Raw genomic sequence first — 16,320 nt, forward strand, 5'->3', positions numbered from 1 at the left:
CTGCTGCTGCTTGGTAGCGCCGCGCCCGTAAGAAATCCCTTTTCCTCGTCTTTCCGCACTACCGCCTGTTCGGAAGTGCTTCGCTTTTCCGCCCGCACGCGTTTGCGCCTGTGTACGTCTCTCCCTCTGTGCGTGCGTCTGTTGGTGCCAGCGCCTCTTTTCGCGCCTACTTTGCCGATTGCGTGTGCGCTCCTCAAGCAGAGAAGCGTCCAGACAAGGAAAACGACGGTGATGATGAAAGCAGCGCGGGAGCCGCATGTAACGCGGGAGGAAGAGGGAAACAAAGGATGAGGCGGTGAAAAAGCGGAGGGGCGAAGGAATCCGTCGTGATGGCGGACGGGGAGTGGAAGAGACCCTGGAGTCGCGTTGCACGGTGAATCCCGATGCAGCTCCGCCCAGCATACGGGTGCGGCCCTTCGCCACCACCACCGCCATTCCCCGCCTATTTCATTCGAAAGGAAAGAAGGAGCGGAAATAGGCCACGCACGCACCCCGCGTCACAGCCGGGTGAACGGCGATCATGCACCATGACGTCCAGATGGAAAGTTATCTAACTACGATATGTACACGAGCGGAAAGCGCGCCTCACGCGTTTTTCGTGGCTCGAAACGGATAAGGAAGGAAGATAAAGAGAGGCTCGGTTCAAATCACGTGTACACACAGACGCACACACGCACAACAGCAATGCACCGCCTGTGTGTATGGATAGAGCGAAAGGCAGACACGGTGAGAAGATGAAAAGGGAGAGCTAAACGAAAAAGAGCGACACGGCACGAAGAAAAGCCCGCTGCCTTCGTTTCCTTCGTTATTCTCTATCGTTCCTTGAGGCACGCCTACTCGGTTGCCGCTGCCTCCGTCCGACTGCGCTTTCGGGGCCGTCCCCAGTGCAGCAAGTTCATCTCAGACCGCGGCGTGTCTGGCGCGCACAGAAACTGAACCAAGTACTCCAGACGCATGATAGGGCACGCGATGGACGCGGGACGGGATGCAAAGTCCTCCAGCTCACGCTCGCTGAAGACGGCATCATCGGCGAGCACGAGCTCGGTTGACGACGGCGGCGCACTGCCTCGCTTCTTGAACGCCGCTATCACCTCCGCGGCAGTGGCACCCTCGAGAGACGTGCACCCGCCGTTACGAAGCACTCGCAGGAAGCTTGCAGTGCGGGCGGAGTTAGTGCAGCACACACGCACCTGCCACGACGCAAACGGCAGCTGAGACGCTTCGCGCTGCACCCGACAGCCACGCGCAAGCGATGCAACGGAGGAGCGGCAGCCCAGCGACGCGGCTACCTCGGCGCTCCACTCAAACGGCGCCTCGCTGACGAGATAACCGGCCTGCGCACACGCCGTGACGTACGCAGGCGTCAGTATCCAGCGACCTGCGGCGAGGCAGCACAGAAACTGCTCCGTCTTGGACGGCTTTGCTGTGATGAAGTGTGTGCATTCCTCCGGCTTGCTTGTGCGTTGAACGTGCGGAAAGGCATCCACAAAGGCGTCAAAGTCGCTCTTGAGCGCGTCTTTCGTAATCAGGAACACCGCCGAGGTAGAGGCGGAGCGGGGGTAAACATGGGTGACTGCTCCAGCGACGCAGCTGGCAGATGGCATGGCGGCCTTGGCTCTCCTCCTATCCTCTACGGCTTCGGTGATCGCATATGGGTTGCTGTGCAAAGCTGCTGGCGGGGCTGCGGCAATACCACCGTCCTCGTCGAGCGCCATCTGGTAAAAAATAACCTGTGATTCATCTGACATGGTGCGGCCTAGCAGTTGCTGCTGCTGATGGATCATGTGCGGCTGCGCGGAGGTGCGACGGAGGAGCGCGCGTTGCTCGACGCACAGATCGGCGCCGGTGGGCGGCGCGGTAGCCGAGCACGATCCACTTCGTTGAACTTGACCCTCCCTATCGCCGCCAGACGGAGCGGAGACGGCGGATGCGTTGGCTGTGGTACAGGCCAGAAGGCGAGGATAAAGCGAGGCATGCACCGCGGACGCCCCGAACAGCGTTCCCGGCGGAGCAGCCTCCAGTTCCCCTAGAAGGCTCTCAAAGCCTGGTGTGCACTGAGTGGTGAGGTAGGCGTAGGAGGACAATGGTGGGTCGGCGTGGTGGTGCAGCGTCACGGCAAGATCGTCCCTTGCGTAGGGTGCACCGCCCTCTTGCTTTCCCGTCGCCGACGGCGAACGCGCAGAGCGGGACGGGGCAGAGGAGGGGTGGGGAGAGGTGGAGTGAATTGCCTGCAGTGCAGACCGCACCGCTGCTGCTGCCAACGGGGACTCGCCACCGGCTTCCTCGTCGTCATCGTCCCTCGCGCGGTGGGGCGGTGGGGGTGGCGAAGCCGTGTCGTTGGCGCGTCCAACGTCTGTGTTGGGCTGCTGGGATGAGGCCGCCTCCTCCTCCTCCTCCCTGTCTTCCACTACTCTTCCTCCCACCGCCGGCTTCCCTAGACCCCCCTCCACGCCGCCTTCAATCGCATCCTGCAAGCGAGGGCAGCGACAACGAGATGGCGACGGTTGGCGCAAGGCCGGCGTCTGCATAGCGAGGTTTGTCGCTGTCGCTGACGCCGAGGAAGGTTGAGAGATGCGCAGCCGCACTGAGAGGCTCTCCTGGGAATTTTGGCCGCTGTGTGGTACCGCCGTGCGTGCGACGTTTGCGCGGACCGTTTTGACGAAGGTGAACGCCTCAGGAGTCGGAATTGCCAGCGTGAAGAGGTCTGCATCCAGCCACTGCGCCTGCTGAATGGATCGATAGACCCAGTCCACCCCGACGAGGCGGCATGCCGATGCCGAAGTCAAGGGCGCCGACGAGTGCGGTCGTGGGCGCGAAGAGTGCTTATAGTGGTGCTGGGCGAGCGCCGCAACCTTTTGGGAGGAAAGAAGCTGGCCGCGAGGTACCACAAGATGCGTTGTGTTGCACGGGAGGTACGGGTTGCCCTCCGGCTCTAGGGGAAGACTGGAAGCACTGCCATATCGCCCATCACCGCTGCCACCAAGCACGAGGGCTTCTTGCACCTTCCCCGGCAGCCCAGACCGCTGCAGCGCTAAGAGGAGCGCGTGCCGGTCTGCCGGCGCAAGTCCTGTGAAGGTCAACACGGGACGGAAGACGCACTGGACGCGGAAGCCGAGGCATGAAAGTCGGCGCTGTTCCAGCCGGCACTGCGTCACCCACTGCCACGACACGACTTGCAGGCCAGGACGCGGGTAGAGGCACTCCTCCACGCCGTCGCCAAGGACGAGGACATGTGTCGTGAACGGCGTAAGCTGAGGAGAGACAGTGACTCCCATGCCACTCAGCAGGTCGTGCTGCTGCGTTGTGAGCCGGTGTGGAGGGCTGCAGTAGGCAACAACGTCAGAGAACTCATCGGCAAGTGGACGCCGAGACATCCCTGGCGGGGAGGCGCAGGCCGCTGTCGATGCAGTGGGCATGAGCTGTGACGACGACAGAGACGGCTGAACGGCGCTGAGCATAATGCTGTCGCAACCCCTAAACGTCCCCTCTGTATGGCGAGACCCTCGCACGCTTGTGATACTGCGCCCACGACTAGCGACACTGGATCTGAGAGTCGAAGTGGCAGACCGCACCGGCAGTGCTGAGGGGCGCACCGACCCGCAGACCGGCGCCCCGTTGTCATTCGACGAGCTAAGAGAGCCTGCGGAGGCCCCAGTCGAGCTGCACCCTGTCCTGTGTTTCGGTTCGCAGGCGACATCTGTGTGACCATTGCTACTGCTAGCTCTGCTGCCCCGGTCGGACGCCCTGAGCAACGACGCGTCGTGCGCTACCCGCCCTGGCACCGCATCCTCTAGCGGCAGGTGGTGACGGGAGGGCTGCTCGGTGGCGTAGAGCAGCACGAACTCCTCCATGGCAATAATCGGGATGCCGTGCTTCCGCGCGAACCGGACTTTGTCGTTTGAGGTCGCTGTAGGTAACGATGACAATAGTATCGAGCTGAGTGCCGCTGTTGATGCAACCAGCAACTCACAGTGCCGCGTAAGCATAGAGTTGTAGGTGGCGCGGCGCGCGCCGCACACGGCCTGCACACGGCCTCGCTCAAGGTGATTCAGGCTTGTGGTGCACACCTCCTTCCCCGTCAATCCGTGGCCGATGTCGAAGCGGTGCGTGGATTCCATCGCGCAGGCGCCGTCTGTCGCCCATTCGATGGAGACGCACGGGAGTCCGCGCATGCGTGCCACCGACAGCTTGCGAGATGCGGCACAGAGAGCCGAGCCGACAACAAGCACCTGGGTGCGACTGGTGAGGTCCCCACACCAGCATAATTCGCTGCGTAGAAGGTGCTGGCGGACGACGTTCAGCTCCTCACCGTAGATGCCGGTGGTCGTTACCTCAGGCCTGGTGGCCGGAACCTCCATGCTGCGCAGAGAATAAACGAAGCGCAAGGGATCTGGTGAACGAACGCACCAAAAAGGAAAAAAAAAAGAGCTGCTAAGGGGAGGGGGGGGGAGCTGAGCTTTGCAGCCTCACCATCAAGAGAAACACGCACACACGCACAGGTGAATGCCCACGCAAGGCGTGGGCAAACAACCACCGGCACGCGTCCGATAACGAAAGCACCGATAATCTCTTTTCTTCTTTTTCCAAAGAGAAAAGAACGCACTTCGCGATGGTGTATGATAAAGACGCGGCTGCTGCGCAATCTATGCCACGGTGAAAACCTTTTTGTGCACACGTGCACGGTATCGCTGAGATACAGCGGAGCGAAGACGGCGACGAGAAAACTGCAACGCACAAACAGGTGTAAGTTCGGCTTACGGGCCACGCACAGGCGCACACACTAAAAAAACGAAAACAAAGTAAACACACAAAACAAAGAAGTGACAGTATGATCTAGCGGAGAGAGGGAGAGAGCACCAGGGGTGAGGAGGATGTCAGAGACGGAAACGGAACGCGGAATGGCACCGGCGCAGCAAGGCAGGAAAGCCAAACAAGAACAGGAAAACGCGGCAGAACAGGCGAAAGCGAAGAGAAGCAATAGAGGAAAAGAGCACTCTAAACGGAGGCAGGGATGCAGAAAGCTTCCCTAAGTGCGCGCGATGAGCAACAACAAAAAGTAAGAAAACGTTGCAGGGACGGGTTCAGGATGAAGCAGCAGGTTTTCTTTCCCACACCACTCCCGCCTTCGTGTGTGTTGTTGGTGTTATTAGTGTTTACGCGCACAAAAAGCAGTGCCTGGTGTTTTATTTTTTTCCCTTGTGCGTTCTTGGCAATGCTCGACGTGAAAAGGCGACAGTGGCACGTGCCGAACCTCTTGTCCATATGCCGTTGTCTGAACTATTCTTTTTTCCTCTCCCCTCTGTGTTCCCCTGCAGTCCACTGCGAAGACGCAGCGCGGTGCGGCAATCTGGAAGAAAGTAAGAGGCAGAGAGCACGCTGATGTGTAGCCCACAATGAGGTTTGGGGGAGGGAGCAAGGTCAAGACCAAAACGATGTGGACGTATGAGAACGGGGGAAAGCAGGAGAGAGGAAGAACAGGGTAAGCGAAGAATGACCAGGTACGCAGTATGCAAAGACGTGAAGACACGGAGGAGGAGAAAGGCTTCTTTGTGCTTCCTTCAACGCAAAGGCCAAGGTGCGTGTATTCGAGGTAAGTCGTGCCATGAGTCGTGGGAGAGGTCAAGAGGGAGAGCATGCCCGTTCATCGACGCGTGCTCACACGTGCACACACATTTCTGCACCGCGCACTGAAAGACGTTTCCACGCGTAGAAGACGAGCAGCACGGCAGCTGGGCAGTCGGGCAAGACCGCGCCACGGCAAAGGTGACGATGACAGCTACCCAGCACTCTCTGTTGTACCTTTCTTGAGCCTTTTACTTTTTTTTCGTTTGGCATCAAAAAAAAAGTAAAGGAAAGCATAACTAAACGGGGGAGTCAAACCGCAAAACAAAACGAAAAACTGCGGAGCAGAGAAGGGGCTGTGTCGGGGAGGAGAGGGAAAGGGAGAGGGAGCGGCAAACGCGCTCATACACGCGCGCACCCGCTTCCTCGGCATCTCTCAGTCTCACCCAGGTGTGACGCTCGGCCCTCCGAACTGTTTTCTGTTTCGATTTGGCCCAAGTCCTAGCAAGATCCACGTGCAGGGCAGAAGGGCGCCGCACCCTAGCGCTGCTTAGTAGAAGAAGCCGAGCACCTTACCACCGGTGTTGCGGGAGCGGGCCTCCTCGTGGTCCATGATGCCGAGCGAGGTCGTCAGCACCACGAAGCCGAACTGACGGGAGGGCAGGATGTTCTTCATCCACTTCTCGTAGTCGGTGGTGGCGCAGTCGAAGCGCGGGCAGATAGCACCGCACTTGTTCAGGCGGCCGTTCAGGTTCACGACGATCTTGCCAGCGCGATGGTCATCGATGATCTCGAACTCGCCAATGTAGCCGTGCTTCTGCATCACCTGCAGGAACTTCACCACCACCTTGGAGGAGGGGCGGATGAGCACCTGGCGCTTGCCACGGCGCTCCGCGCTCGCAATGGTGCGAAGCGCGTTCGCGAGAACGCTCATCATCGTCATCTTTGCTACAGACTGCACTCGATAAAATGGAAGAGAAGTTCCCAAATTCAGAAATCAGTTTCGTGGGAAGAGGAGACGGCAAACGCGTGCACGCACGGGCGGGTACCAGACAGGTGCGCACGCACACGTTACAACGCATGCAAGTGAGACAAAGTAGTTTGAGATGCAAGAGCGGTGAAGTTATTATGGCGAGCCCAGATGAAAGAAAAGAGAGAAAAGTGTGCAAGATGAGGCGTGGAGTGAAACGACATGAACAACGCTGTTGATTCTCCGAGCAACTTCGGTATCATGTGAGACATCGGCATCGTCAGATGCGCCTACGATGAAGCCAAGTACAGACGAAAAAAGGCGCGCGAGTTCCGGCGTGAAAGCAAGCCCCTCGGTAGGACATGAGCTAGCTTCCCGCTGGCACGCAGCTCTCTCTCTCTGCTCTTTGGTGCACTTTGTTCCTTGATCTTCTTTTTCCTACGCTTGCAATCGCGGAGCAGGCATGAGACGGACGCGCGCAATTTATGAACCTGCCGACGCCGCGCGCAGTGGCCGCTTAAACTGTGGGGGTGAGGAAGTCGCCGCAGACACAACGGCAGCAACCTCTGTCGGTGCGGCTGCAGCGCCAGAGACAGCCCGGACGATGGTGGCAGCGTTTCCTTGCACTGCAGAGCGCTCTCTTGTGGGTCATGTGGGGTGGAAAGCCTCTTAGCACAGTCAGTGCCCTTTGGTCGAGGCGACCCCGAAAAGGCCTCATGATTCTCTGTTTTATCCGCCGTGGACGTGATTACTGCCGGCAGCACGAGAGGACAAGCGACGGCGTCTCTCATTGCAACGCCCAGCACTACCGCTGGCTCTTGTATCCTTGTCGCGAGAAAGGGCTGTAGCCCTGCAGGTAAGAGAGCCGGCAGCTCTGTGCCGCTGTCTGAGATCGCTTGTGCAGGGGCAGAAGGCCGTGTTAGGTGCACATCCTTCTCATCCGTAGCAGTGTGAGCCGCTGTTTCATCCGTTGCCGCTTTTGGCATCGTTGCCGCAGCAGAGACTTCAGCCGTTGTCTCCACCGTGGATGGCGGTTGTGAATCGCAACTGCGAGGCAGGGGGAGGGGGTGCTGTCGCAGCGCAGCGGCGCTGAGAGAGCCGTGAGAAAGCCAACTGCTGCATGTTGCTGATGACGCTAGAGTCTATCTCGAGTACGCCGAGGAGGTGGAAAGGCCTGGGCTTTGTCGGCCGCATCTACAGCGAAAAGGAAGTGGGCACAGAGTAGCTCTGAAACCTCAGAAGTGCCGCACACGCGTGCGGACGCGCGGTATCGGACGGGTGCACAGACGTCATCCCCCGTATGCGAGGTGCGGGCGTCGTTGCTGGCAGTTTCGTCCGCGGCGGTTTTCTCGACCCCGTCAATACTCGCAGTAGCGGTGGAAAGGTCAGGGCCAAGCGTGCTATGCGCTTTCTAGCCCGAATAGCTGGAGATGAAGACACCGAGGCCGCCAATGCCGCATGACGACTGACCGGCTGCGCAGAAACCACAGGAAGAATCGGTGCAGGAAAGCAGCTAAGGGGCACTGGTATCCGGGAACCGTTGCCACGTCTGTCGCAGACACAGTTCAACGTGAGAACGTGTGACTAGTCACTGCATGGAAGGACTGGCGGCAATGAAATGGAGAGGGCCGAGAGAAAGGGGCAATGCTTCACATACCTGTCTGAGGTGGCGACTGCAGCGAGAAGCTTCTTGGAAGTGGGGTGAGATGCTCCTCCGAGCACCACCTCGTCTAGGGCTATGATTGCCTTTCCAATGTCCCCCAAAGTTACGTCCCGCGCATCCTCAGTGTGCCGTCGGGGGCTCATGCAAGTAAGCCATTGGAGATGTAACCTCATAGCGAGTGTGTGTGTGTGTGTGTACGTCGCAAAAGAACAAGGCAACAGTGGGTTGGAGGGAGCAGGCAGAAAGGAGATGAAAGGCCAGATGGAGGGAGGAATGGGGTGTGTGTATGTATGTGTTTGAACGACGGGAAACAAAGGAGATGCCAGCAGGAGGAAAGGAAACGACGGCGCCTACTCGTAGATGATTGTCGACTTCAGTCCGCTTGTGTTTTCTTTCGTCCTTTCTTTGCGATCGTCACAGTCTGGTCGCTAGATCTGCGTGCATGACAGTGCTTGTCAAGGCGTGCGAAAGGAAAAGAGAAGTCGCAACGGACTGAGCTCTGCAGATAGCCTCGCCTCTGACTTCTTTCTTGCTCTTGTTTGCTTGCAGTTGCTCCACATGGTGGTTGCACCACTTTTCATATGAAAGTGGCTGTGGGTCTCGCAACAACCCTCACGCCGTATTACCGGAATGAGGTGAGAAGGAAGCGAGGTAAGGGAAGGGGGACGAAAGAAGGCTAGAGAGGGGCATGGAAGTGGTAAGGAGAGGAAAGGCATGGAAAAAGAGAATCAGCAAGAGAAAAAGCCCACAGTGGACGTTCACAAAGGCACATCCTCGTCTGCCATCAGGCACTCCCCAAAAACACGAGTATCGCATGGTCTTCGGGAGCAAAACTGGAGAAGACATAATGCTGCTGCTGAAACTGCTTGCCGTACACAGGGGAGAGGTGGGTACTCTTCGTGATAGACGAACTCGCCGTTGATTGCCGCTCGGCTGCGGCCACCTCACCGCCGGCGGCGCCACAACTGGAAGCTGAGGGCTGAGAACACAGCGACGCACTGCTGCGGAAAGAGCTGCGCCAGCCGGATCCGAAGGAGGAAAGGCGCTGTCCCGTCAGCGGGGAGGCACTCAAGCGCAGCGGTGATTTTGCAAGTAGCCCCTGCGGTGCGCTAGCTCCTGGGGTCAGTGGCGTGCTGTTCGCCTCCACCTCTTGTTTCGAAAACAGCTGACCATAAACACGCCCGCGCACCACGTACTCGCTCACCAGCTGATGCAGGTGAGTGGTGAGGAGCTGGAGCGCGGATACAGTGATGCTGCTTTGCTCGCGCGCGCGTGCAGTGTACGGCTGGAGGAGGGTGAGTATTCGGCTTTCCAGAGTGGTGGGCTCGACGGTTATCTCGCTGTCCACGGCTTGTCGCTCACGTTGCTGAGCTGCACGACGCAACTGGTCACAATCCTGTATGAAACTAATGCGCTGGTTGTCCACACGCACGTGTACGATTCCGTCCGCCTCCATGTCGAAGAGCTTTATAATGTGTGGTGAGCTGTCCTCCAGATCTGCAGTTGGAGATGACACGAAGACGTACTTGGAGAGTGCACGCTGCGAAAAAGTCAAGAGTCGGCTCTCGTATGGCATACGGTAAGTCTCCGAGCCGAGGTGCATCTTCACCACAGTCGGAGGAAGCGTGTACGCCAACGCCATCGCAAAACTGGCACAGTCTCGAGCGTCCTCTCCTGTGACAACAATCTGGTTGCCGCTGAAAAGTGCACGCAGAAGGGTGTGTACCGCAGCCTCTGGCGCGTTCTTGGAAGCGGTGTCAGCGAAAAACTGGAGAAGCCACAGCGGTAAAGGCTTCACTACAATTTCAGCGTCGACGAAAAGTAGCTGCTTCGCAAACTGTGGGAGTAGAATGTCACCGTGTACGTGTGGGGCGTCGGTATTCACCTGGTCAATACAGGACTGGGCAAACGGCAGTCGATCCTCCAAAATCCGCTCTGCATCACGCTGTGCGGCATCTTTATCGTGGCACGCCAAAGGAATAGGTTCTGACAGCGCTTGAGGAAGAATGACTTCAAATTGACAATGCATGTCCTCCATCACGGCCTCCTGTGCGGCCGTAGACGTCGACAAGCTATCTGAGCCTGTGACAGGGAGGGAAAGGAGCTCCGTGAGCGGGCGCAGCGGCTTCCGGCGCGATTCCTCACGTAGCTGCTCTAGATTTGCCACAGTAGAATACTCCTGCTGATATCGAGTAGTGGCGCGCTGCGTCCAGCGCCTCAACAGCACCTCGACAAAGCAGCTCAGGTAGTCCCACCGCGCAACTAACTCGTGATACGAGGGATGCAGAAACACGAGGCAAAACCGGCGCTTCTCCCCGCGTGCCACGATGTCAGGTATACTGAAAAGAAAGCTGCCGACACACGGGCACCCACTTTCTTGGTACAGCAGGCGTTCTTCTCGACTTTCATTTGACGTGAGTACATGAGCAGCTACTGAGTTAAGGTAGTCCTTGCACTCATGGTGCAGCAAACCGCTGGCAACATGTTTACCCAGAAGGGTCCTTCCTTCGATGAAGCACAGTAGCTGGCGTACGACAGAATTACTCTTGGCTACCCGGTTGAAATCGAAGTATTCGAAAGCGTACGTCACCTTGGGTCCATCAAGGGCGTCAAACTCGCCAATGAACGCCGCGGGGGTATCCAGCATCGACAAGTGAGCCTGATTCTCGCTTGAGCATCGAACTCCAAAAACACAAAAAAAGAAATAAGAGCCGCACAGCGTGGTGTGAGTCTCGTTTCGAGAGCACGGAGAGCAACTACACTAGTAGATGTGCATCAAAGGAAAGCAGGTGAGAAGAAAGTATGTTCACGCAGCAATAATAATAATAAGAGTTGCGCTTCAGTGTCACACAGGCTCGGCGCACTTTGTGTCAAATACTCGAAGTACTGCGCACAGATGTGACTGCTGGCATACCCCTCATGGGCAGAAGATACACCTACAAGAAGATAAAGCCAAATAGTCGAAGTGCCGCTAGTGTATCGAGGTCGGAAAAGAGGTTGGAAGAGCAGTACGTAAGGATGGTGAGAATAATCAAAGCGAGAGCCATGAAGACAAACGCCGAGAGACACAAAATCTACGTTGATAGGGGCAAGACTTCGCTCGCACACATAGTCAGCTTTTGGGGTATGTGCCTCTGTCCACCATATCCAAGAGAACGGCGCATGTCGCAGCAGCATAGCCGGCATCCTTTGCGGCGTTTGCTTCAAGGATGTCATAAAGATCACCAGCTTTTTGTTCGTTGTTGTTAATCACGAGCAGTGGAAGGCTCTTGTGTGCGTTGAAACGAAGCGAAAAACATACGCAAAGAGGTGCGATACCGTTAGCACAACGGCAGACTATTTTCCTAGAACGAGGAACTGAATGACCAGACCAAACCAAACCGGAACCGATCAAACAAACTTTTGGGACCGTTGCGGCAAACTATATTACCCTGCTTGTCAATACCAAGAGGAATAGACATGTTTAGTTCAAAGCGTCCACTCGGTGCGACGCCGAAGATGGGTATCCGCGTAATTACAATTCCGGCACCAACGGAACATGCACAGTCCCGCAACCAACGGTAGCCGTCCTTGAGTGCATCGAGAGACTCCATCATGCGCACATGGCCTGCGTTCGCAAAAAGGTGCATTGAAGCGATCCCATTGTTGGGAAAAAAAAGAAACGGAAAGTTCAGACTTAGTGACGTCGCCCACAGAGCATTGCCTCCAGTTGCCGCAAAACGACTAGCATTGCCTCCCCAATCGAATGTAGAGGGTCCGACTGACTTGAACCCGCGAACGTGGCAATTGGACAGGAATAGTCGGTCATTCAGAGGAATACGACTTCCGAAAAAGGGGTAAATTCCTGCGAGCTTTGCGCTTAGCTGCAGACTAAAAAAAGGCCCAAGTGGGATGTACTTTGATCCCTGAAACTCACTTTTCAGAAATGTAAAATCACCGCCCATCGGGCCACCGGCAAATTCATTGCAAAGGCTGATCTGACTCCCATAAATGGGAAGCGGGTACATATTGTAGAGGAACGGGTTGGCGTGGTGAGCGACGTCTGTCATGGTGAGCTGGTGCCGGGCGTAGCCTTTATCTGTCGCCGAAAAATCGACCGCGTCCTCCACAGGAATATTTTTCATGTGCTTTGTTAATAAGGTCCTCCGCTGTAACCCGACAGAAAACTCAGATGCAAGTTTACCTTTTCGGTTTGTGGTAGTTGCCTTTACCTCCTCCACGCGCTCAGAGTTTGCCAGATGGTATGTTTTGTTTTCCGTTTTCCTTCCAATATAATATTCAGCGCTTTGGCCGATGAGTGGGACATTGGAAAGAAAAGAAAACGATATCGAATGAATTCGGGAAGCGGGGGGAATGTAGTTACCTTTGACGGAGTACCGGCCGCCCAATATGTTCTCGAGGGCCACCGTGATTTCTGGAATGGAAGCGTCCGTGGTGAAGACACCGATACTCTTTTTGGGCTTCTCTTCGATAACGTCTAACCGAACACAGATATCGTTTCGCTCTCCATCTGCAGTGGGTTCAAAATTATACTTTACGTTCCGAAAAATACCTGCAGAGATCCACCGACTGCGAATTTCTGTAATTGCTTCAACAGCCTCTTGCATAGTTCGGCACCGTTTGATTGTTTCTAGATCTCTGGCCACGACATCCGGGTGCGTCCTCTCGATGCCCACCAGTCGCACGTGCGCGCGAATGGGCATTTTTAATGCCGCACTGAGGTCATCCTCACAAATGTTCACCGTCTGTTGCGTAGTGTCGGTCATTTTATGTACGTGTGCGTATGTGTAAAACGTATCAAGTTTCGGGAAACCTCAAATTCAAATCCCTAAAGCTGCGGCAATGAACTAGAGCAGCAAAAAGGCAGAGGAGAATAGTGATAATAAGTTGAAATTGACAAAGGGCTGATAGAAGTCACTTGTCCCACCAACGCGAAATATGTAAATATATACATGAATGAGTTGGGTAAATATTCATGGAAAAAAAAAACGGCAGGCGAAATACGTGCAAGAAAAGGGTGTTCCACACCTCGTTTTTCGAAAGGTGAAGGTGTACGTGCTTCGACTATTCAGTTTAGATCTCATGTAACTCTATGCAAAAGGCGGAAATATAAACACCTTTTGATGTCCAGCTGCGTGAATTTCTCCTTTTTCATTTTTCTTTTCAACTGTCGGATATGGCAGGGGGCTAATTATGTTGTTGATCATAAAACAGTAGCAACGAACACAACTGCATGATTCTGGAAGCGGCTGTGCAACAACGAAAACAACCTTCTTCACACATAGCACAAAAACGGTTTCATTTATTGTGCGCGTACGCGCGCCCGTGCTCGAAATGAGGTGGATTCCATTCCCGAACAACAAGTTTCGGGAAGACGTCAGGTTTCAAAATCGAGGAGCCTAAAAGCATATGAAGACACTCTTGGAATCCTTGAGTGATAGCGGGGTAGACGGCGTGAAGATTGCGCAAGTCGTGTGCAGAGTCACGGTTGTGGATAGCCAGCGATGCGAGCTCAATAATACTGCTTGCATGGGGACCCACTGCGCGCACGCCGAGAACTTGCATCTTTTTGTCGTTTGTTACAACTAGTTTGATAAAACCTCTCGTGTTGCCCATAGCTAATGCACGCCCTACGTATTCGTAGCTGTATCGTGCCATCTTGTAGCTGATGGACATCTTTTGACACTGCTGCTCATTTAGTCCGACAGCTGCCACTTCTTGATCAAGGAACATGATGGTGGAGAGATTGTCCAGCTTGAGCTTCAATTGCTCCTCGGGATATGGTGTGTACATATGTTCGATGCATGCACGTCCCTCCAGTTCAGCGACGTTGACGAGGGCGACACGCGTGCAGGTATCTCCACAAGCATAGATGTGTTTGTGTGGTTCAATGCGAAGGAATTCGTCTCGGTCGATGCGGTTGTTTTTTACCGTGACGCCGATTGCCTCCAAATTCAGCTTTGAAATGGCTGGCACGCGTCCGATGGAGACCAGAGCGCTGTCCGTGACATGATGATGAATAGAGTTGTCACGGACATCTCTAAGAGTGTAGTGGAACTTTCCATCATTGATGCTACTGCTCTCCATCGCGGAGTGATGATGAAAACAAACACCTTTTTGCTCAAGAAGTGTTTGTACGAAGAGTGAGATATCTTCGTCCTCCATAGGCAAAATACGGCCGCTTTTTTCAATAATATTCACTTGCGTGACTCCGAAATTGGCGAAAATTGACGCGAACTCACATCCGATGACACCCGCGCCGATAATAACAACACTCTTGGGAAGCGGTTGCATCATTATATCATCGGAGGTGAAGACAACCTTTCCGTCGGCGACGGCAGTTGGGTGAGGTCGTGGGTGGGCACCTGTGGCAATCACAAAGTAATCCGCCTCGACAGTTTCCTCCGTGCCATCTTTCTTCGCGACAGCTACCGAGTTCGGCGTCTTAAAAGAACCGAATCCGAAAAGCACCTCGATTTCGGCGTTGGCGAGAACCTCCAGCGTCTGAGTTTCGCGCGTTTCGGCGGCGTTCGTGATGGCCTTGAGGAGGTTGCTGTGCTTTATCTTTGGAAGCTCGCCAACGGACTTCATGAAACGGTGAGACGTGTTGCCCATGGTGTATCGCGCGAATTTCGCCATTTCCCACAATGTCTTGGACTGCAGCGCGCCATTCCAAAAGTCAGCACCGCCGATACGGGACTCTTCAATAATGCAGGCCTTTTTCCCTAGTTCGTACGCGCGGACGGCCGCGGCGATGCCGGCTGGACCACCGCCTAGCACGCAAACATCGAATTTCCTCGTCCATGCAAAGATAGTGCGCTTCATCGTAGTGGGGTGTCGGAGCGCTTCCTTTTTTTTTTGTCTGTAAATGATGTTTTTCGTTGAGAAGGCACTGAGGAGGCTGCTCGATAAAGCTACCTTGACAGCTGCAAAAGCGCGGAGGAAAGCCGATAGAAAAGACGGATCCTGGTTGGGGGGATTGGCAGAAAGAAACAAGAGCACTACCTGGGGATCTGTAGGTGCAGTGGAGGAATTGCGGGTGAAGTGGAATGCTTCATACCTCACGAGAGTTGTTTCCTGCAGCGTGTCAGATGTGGTGAGAAGAGTGGTTGCTGTAGTCTATAATACAGCAGATGGTAGGATCGCTACTGCCCGGCTGTCCGTGTTCTGGAGACCACCAGATCTCTATTTTTTTTGTTCCTTGTTAAGTTGCCCTGACATATGCAGGGCCCCGGTATCCAGTGTGCGCTGGTCAGGGACGCCAAGCAACCCCCCTATCGCTGCCAAGGGCGAACTCAACTCGGGTGATGACAGGGCCAAGCATCTACAACGTAGCAGTGGCCACTGCAAGGCATCGCTACACATATCTGCTGCCAGGCCCTTAATGGTGTGGCGTCGGCGCGACGTGCGGAACCTGCGGACGTTTGCACCATCCATATAATAGGCGAATTGCCTGCGTGGCTCGAACGTATCTCGCCTGGCCCTCCCTGCCTGCTGGTGGGCGATCACTGGGTGCTGTGGGGCGGGGGGGGCGCCAGGCGCCGGCCGGCGTGGTGGGGTCGGCTCTGCGGTGGGTGGGCGGGGTTCGGGGCGGGGCGCGTGTCCCGACGGTTGGGGCTTTCGCGTTGCCGCGACGCGTTTATCTTTAGCCTGTGGTGAGCGGGGGGGCTGGGTAGAGTTGGGTGTGACGCATGTGTGAAGGAATCGATGTTTTGAAGAAAAACGCCCCGTGCGCTGGCGGATGTGAATGGGCAAGGGGGGAAATGCAGTTGGTTTCGTGGGGTGGTGGAAAAAATTGGGAAGCCATGGAGCTCATAGCTGTCGATCATCAGGGTGGATGAGTCGCAGAAAAGAAAGGCATGAATAGCCCGTCTGTCGGGGTGAAGTTCGAGGGAAGCCGTTCTGGGCGCAGTGGTGGCAGTCGAATTGGCAAAAAGTACTCTGTAAATGTGCCGTGTGCTGTTTTAGCTTCAGGTTTCTGGCCGAGGAAAAAGTGACAGGAGCGGGGTTCGAACCCGCGCCTACGAATAGAAGAGAACTTGAGTCTCCCGCCTTAGACCACTCGGCCATCCTGCCCTAATTCTCGTCGGCGTTTTCCTCCAGCCGCTTGCACAAAAAAAGATGT

At 55.6% G+C, this 16,320-nt stretch overlaps 5 protein-coding genes and 1 non-coding gene across 6 annotated transcripts; all 6 read right to left on the bottom strand.

Moving 5' to 3' along the window:
* Positions 1–833: 833 nt before the first annotated feature.
* On the bottom strand, positions 834–4,358 carry LINJ_29_1910 (conserved hypothetical protein; the record flags this gene model as incomplete). Its single annotated transcript, XM_001466669.1, has 1 exon — positions 834–4,358. One exon carries the CDS (start codon positions 4,356–4,358, stop codon positions 834–836), a length of 3,525 nt encoding a protein of 1,174 aa, XP_001466706.1.
* Positions 4,359–6,112: 1,754 nt separating this feature from the next.
* Positions 6,113–6,505, bottom strand: LINJ_29_1920 (putative 40S ribosomal protein S15A; the record flags this gene model as incomplete). The annotated part of the gene is made up of 1 exon (XM_001466670.1): positions 6,113–6,505. The coding sequence occupies one exon, from the start codon at positions 6,503–6,505 to the stop codon at positions 6,113–6,115; it is 393 nt and encodes a 130-aa protein (XP_001466707.1).
* Positions 6,506–8,979: 2,474 nt separating this feature from the next.
* On the bottom strand, positions 8,980–10,842 carry LINJ_29_1930 (conserved hypothetical protein; the record flags this gene model as incomplete). The annotated part of the gene is made up of 1 exon (XM_001466671.1): positions 8,980–10,842. One exon carries the CDS (start codon positions 10,840–10,842, stop codon positions 8,980–8,982), a length of 1,863 nt encoding a protein of 620 aa, XP_001466708.1.
* Positions 10,843–11,539: 697 nt separating this feature from the next.
* On the bottom strand, positions 11,540–12,961 carry LINJ_29_1940 (putative Tob55; the record flags this gene model as incomplete). Its single annotated transcript, XM_001466672.1, has 1 exon — positions 11,540–12,961. The coding sequence occupies one exon, from the start codon at positions 12,959–12,961 to the stop codon at positions 11,540–11,542; it is 1,422 nt and encodes a 473-aa protein (XP_001466709.1).
* Positions 12,962–13,493: 532 nt separating this feature from the next.
* On the bottom strand, positions 13,494–15,020 carry GCVL-1 (putative dihydrolipoamide dehydrogenase; the record flags this gene model as incomplete). Its single annotated transcript, XM_001466673.1, has 1 exon — positions 13,494–15,020. The coding sequence occupies one exon, from the start codon at positions 15,018–15,020 to the stop codon at positions 13,494–13,496; it is 1,527 nt and encodes a 508-aa protein (XP_001466710.1).
* A 1,169-nt stretch (positions 15,021–16,189) lies between these two features.
* Positions 16,190–16,271, bottom strand: LINJ_29_tRNA1. The gene has a single exon. It is a non-coding gene; the product is annotated as a tRNA-Leu (tRNA).
* Between the last annotated feature and the right edge of the window lie 49 nt (positions 16,272–16,320).

The sequence above is a fragment of the Leishmania infantum genome, chromosome 29 (assembly GCF_000002875.2).
Source record: "Leishmania infantum JPCM5 genome chromosome 29".
NCBI classification, from domain to species: domain Eukaryota; phylum Euglenozoa; class Kinetoplastea; order Trypanosomatida; family Trypanosomatidae; genus Leishmania; species Leishmania infantum.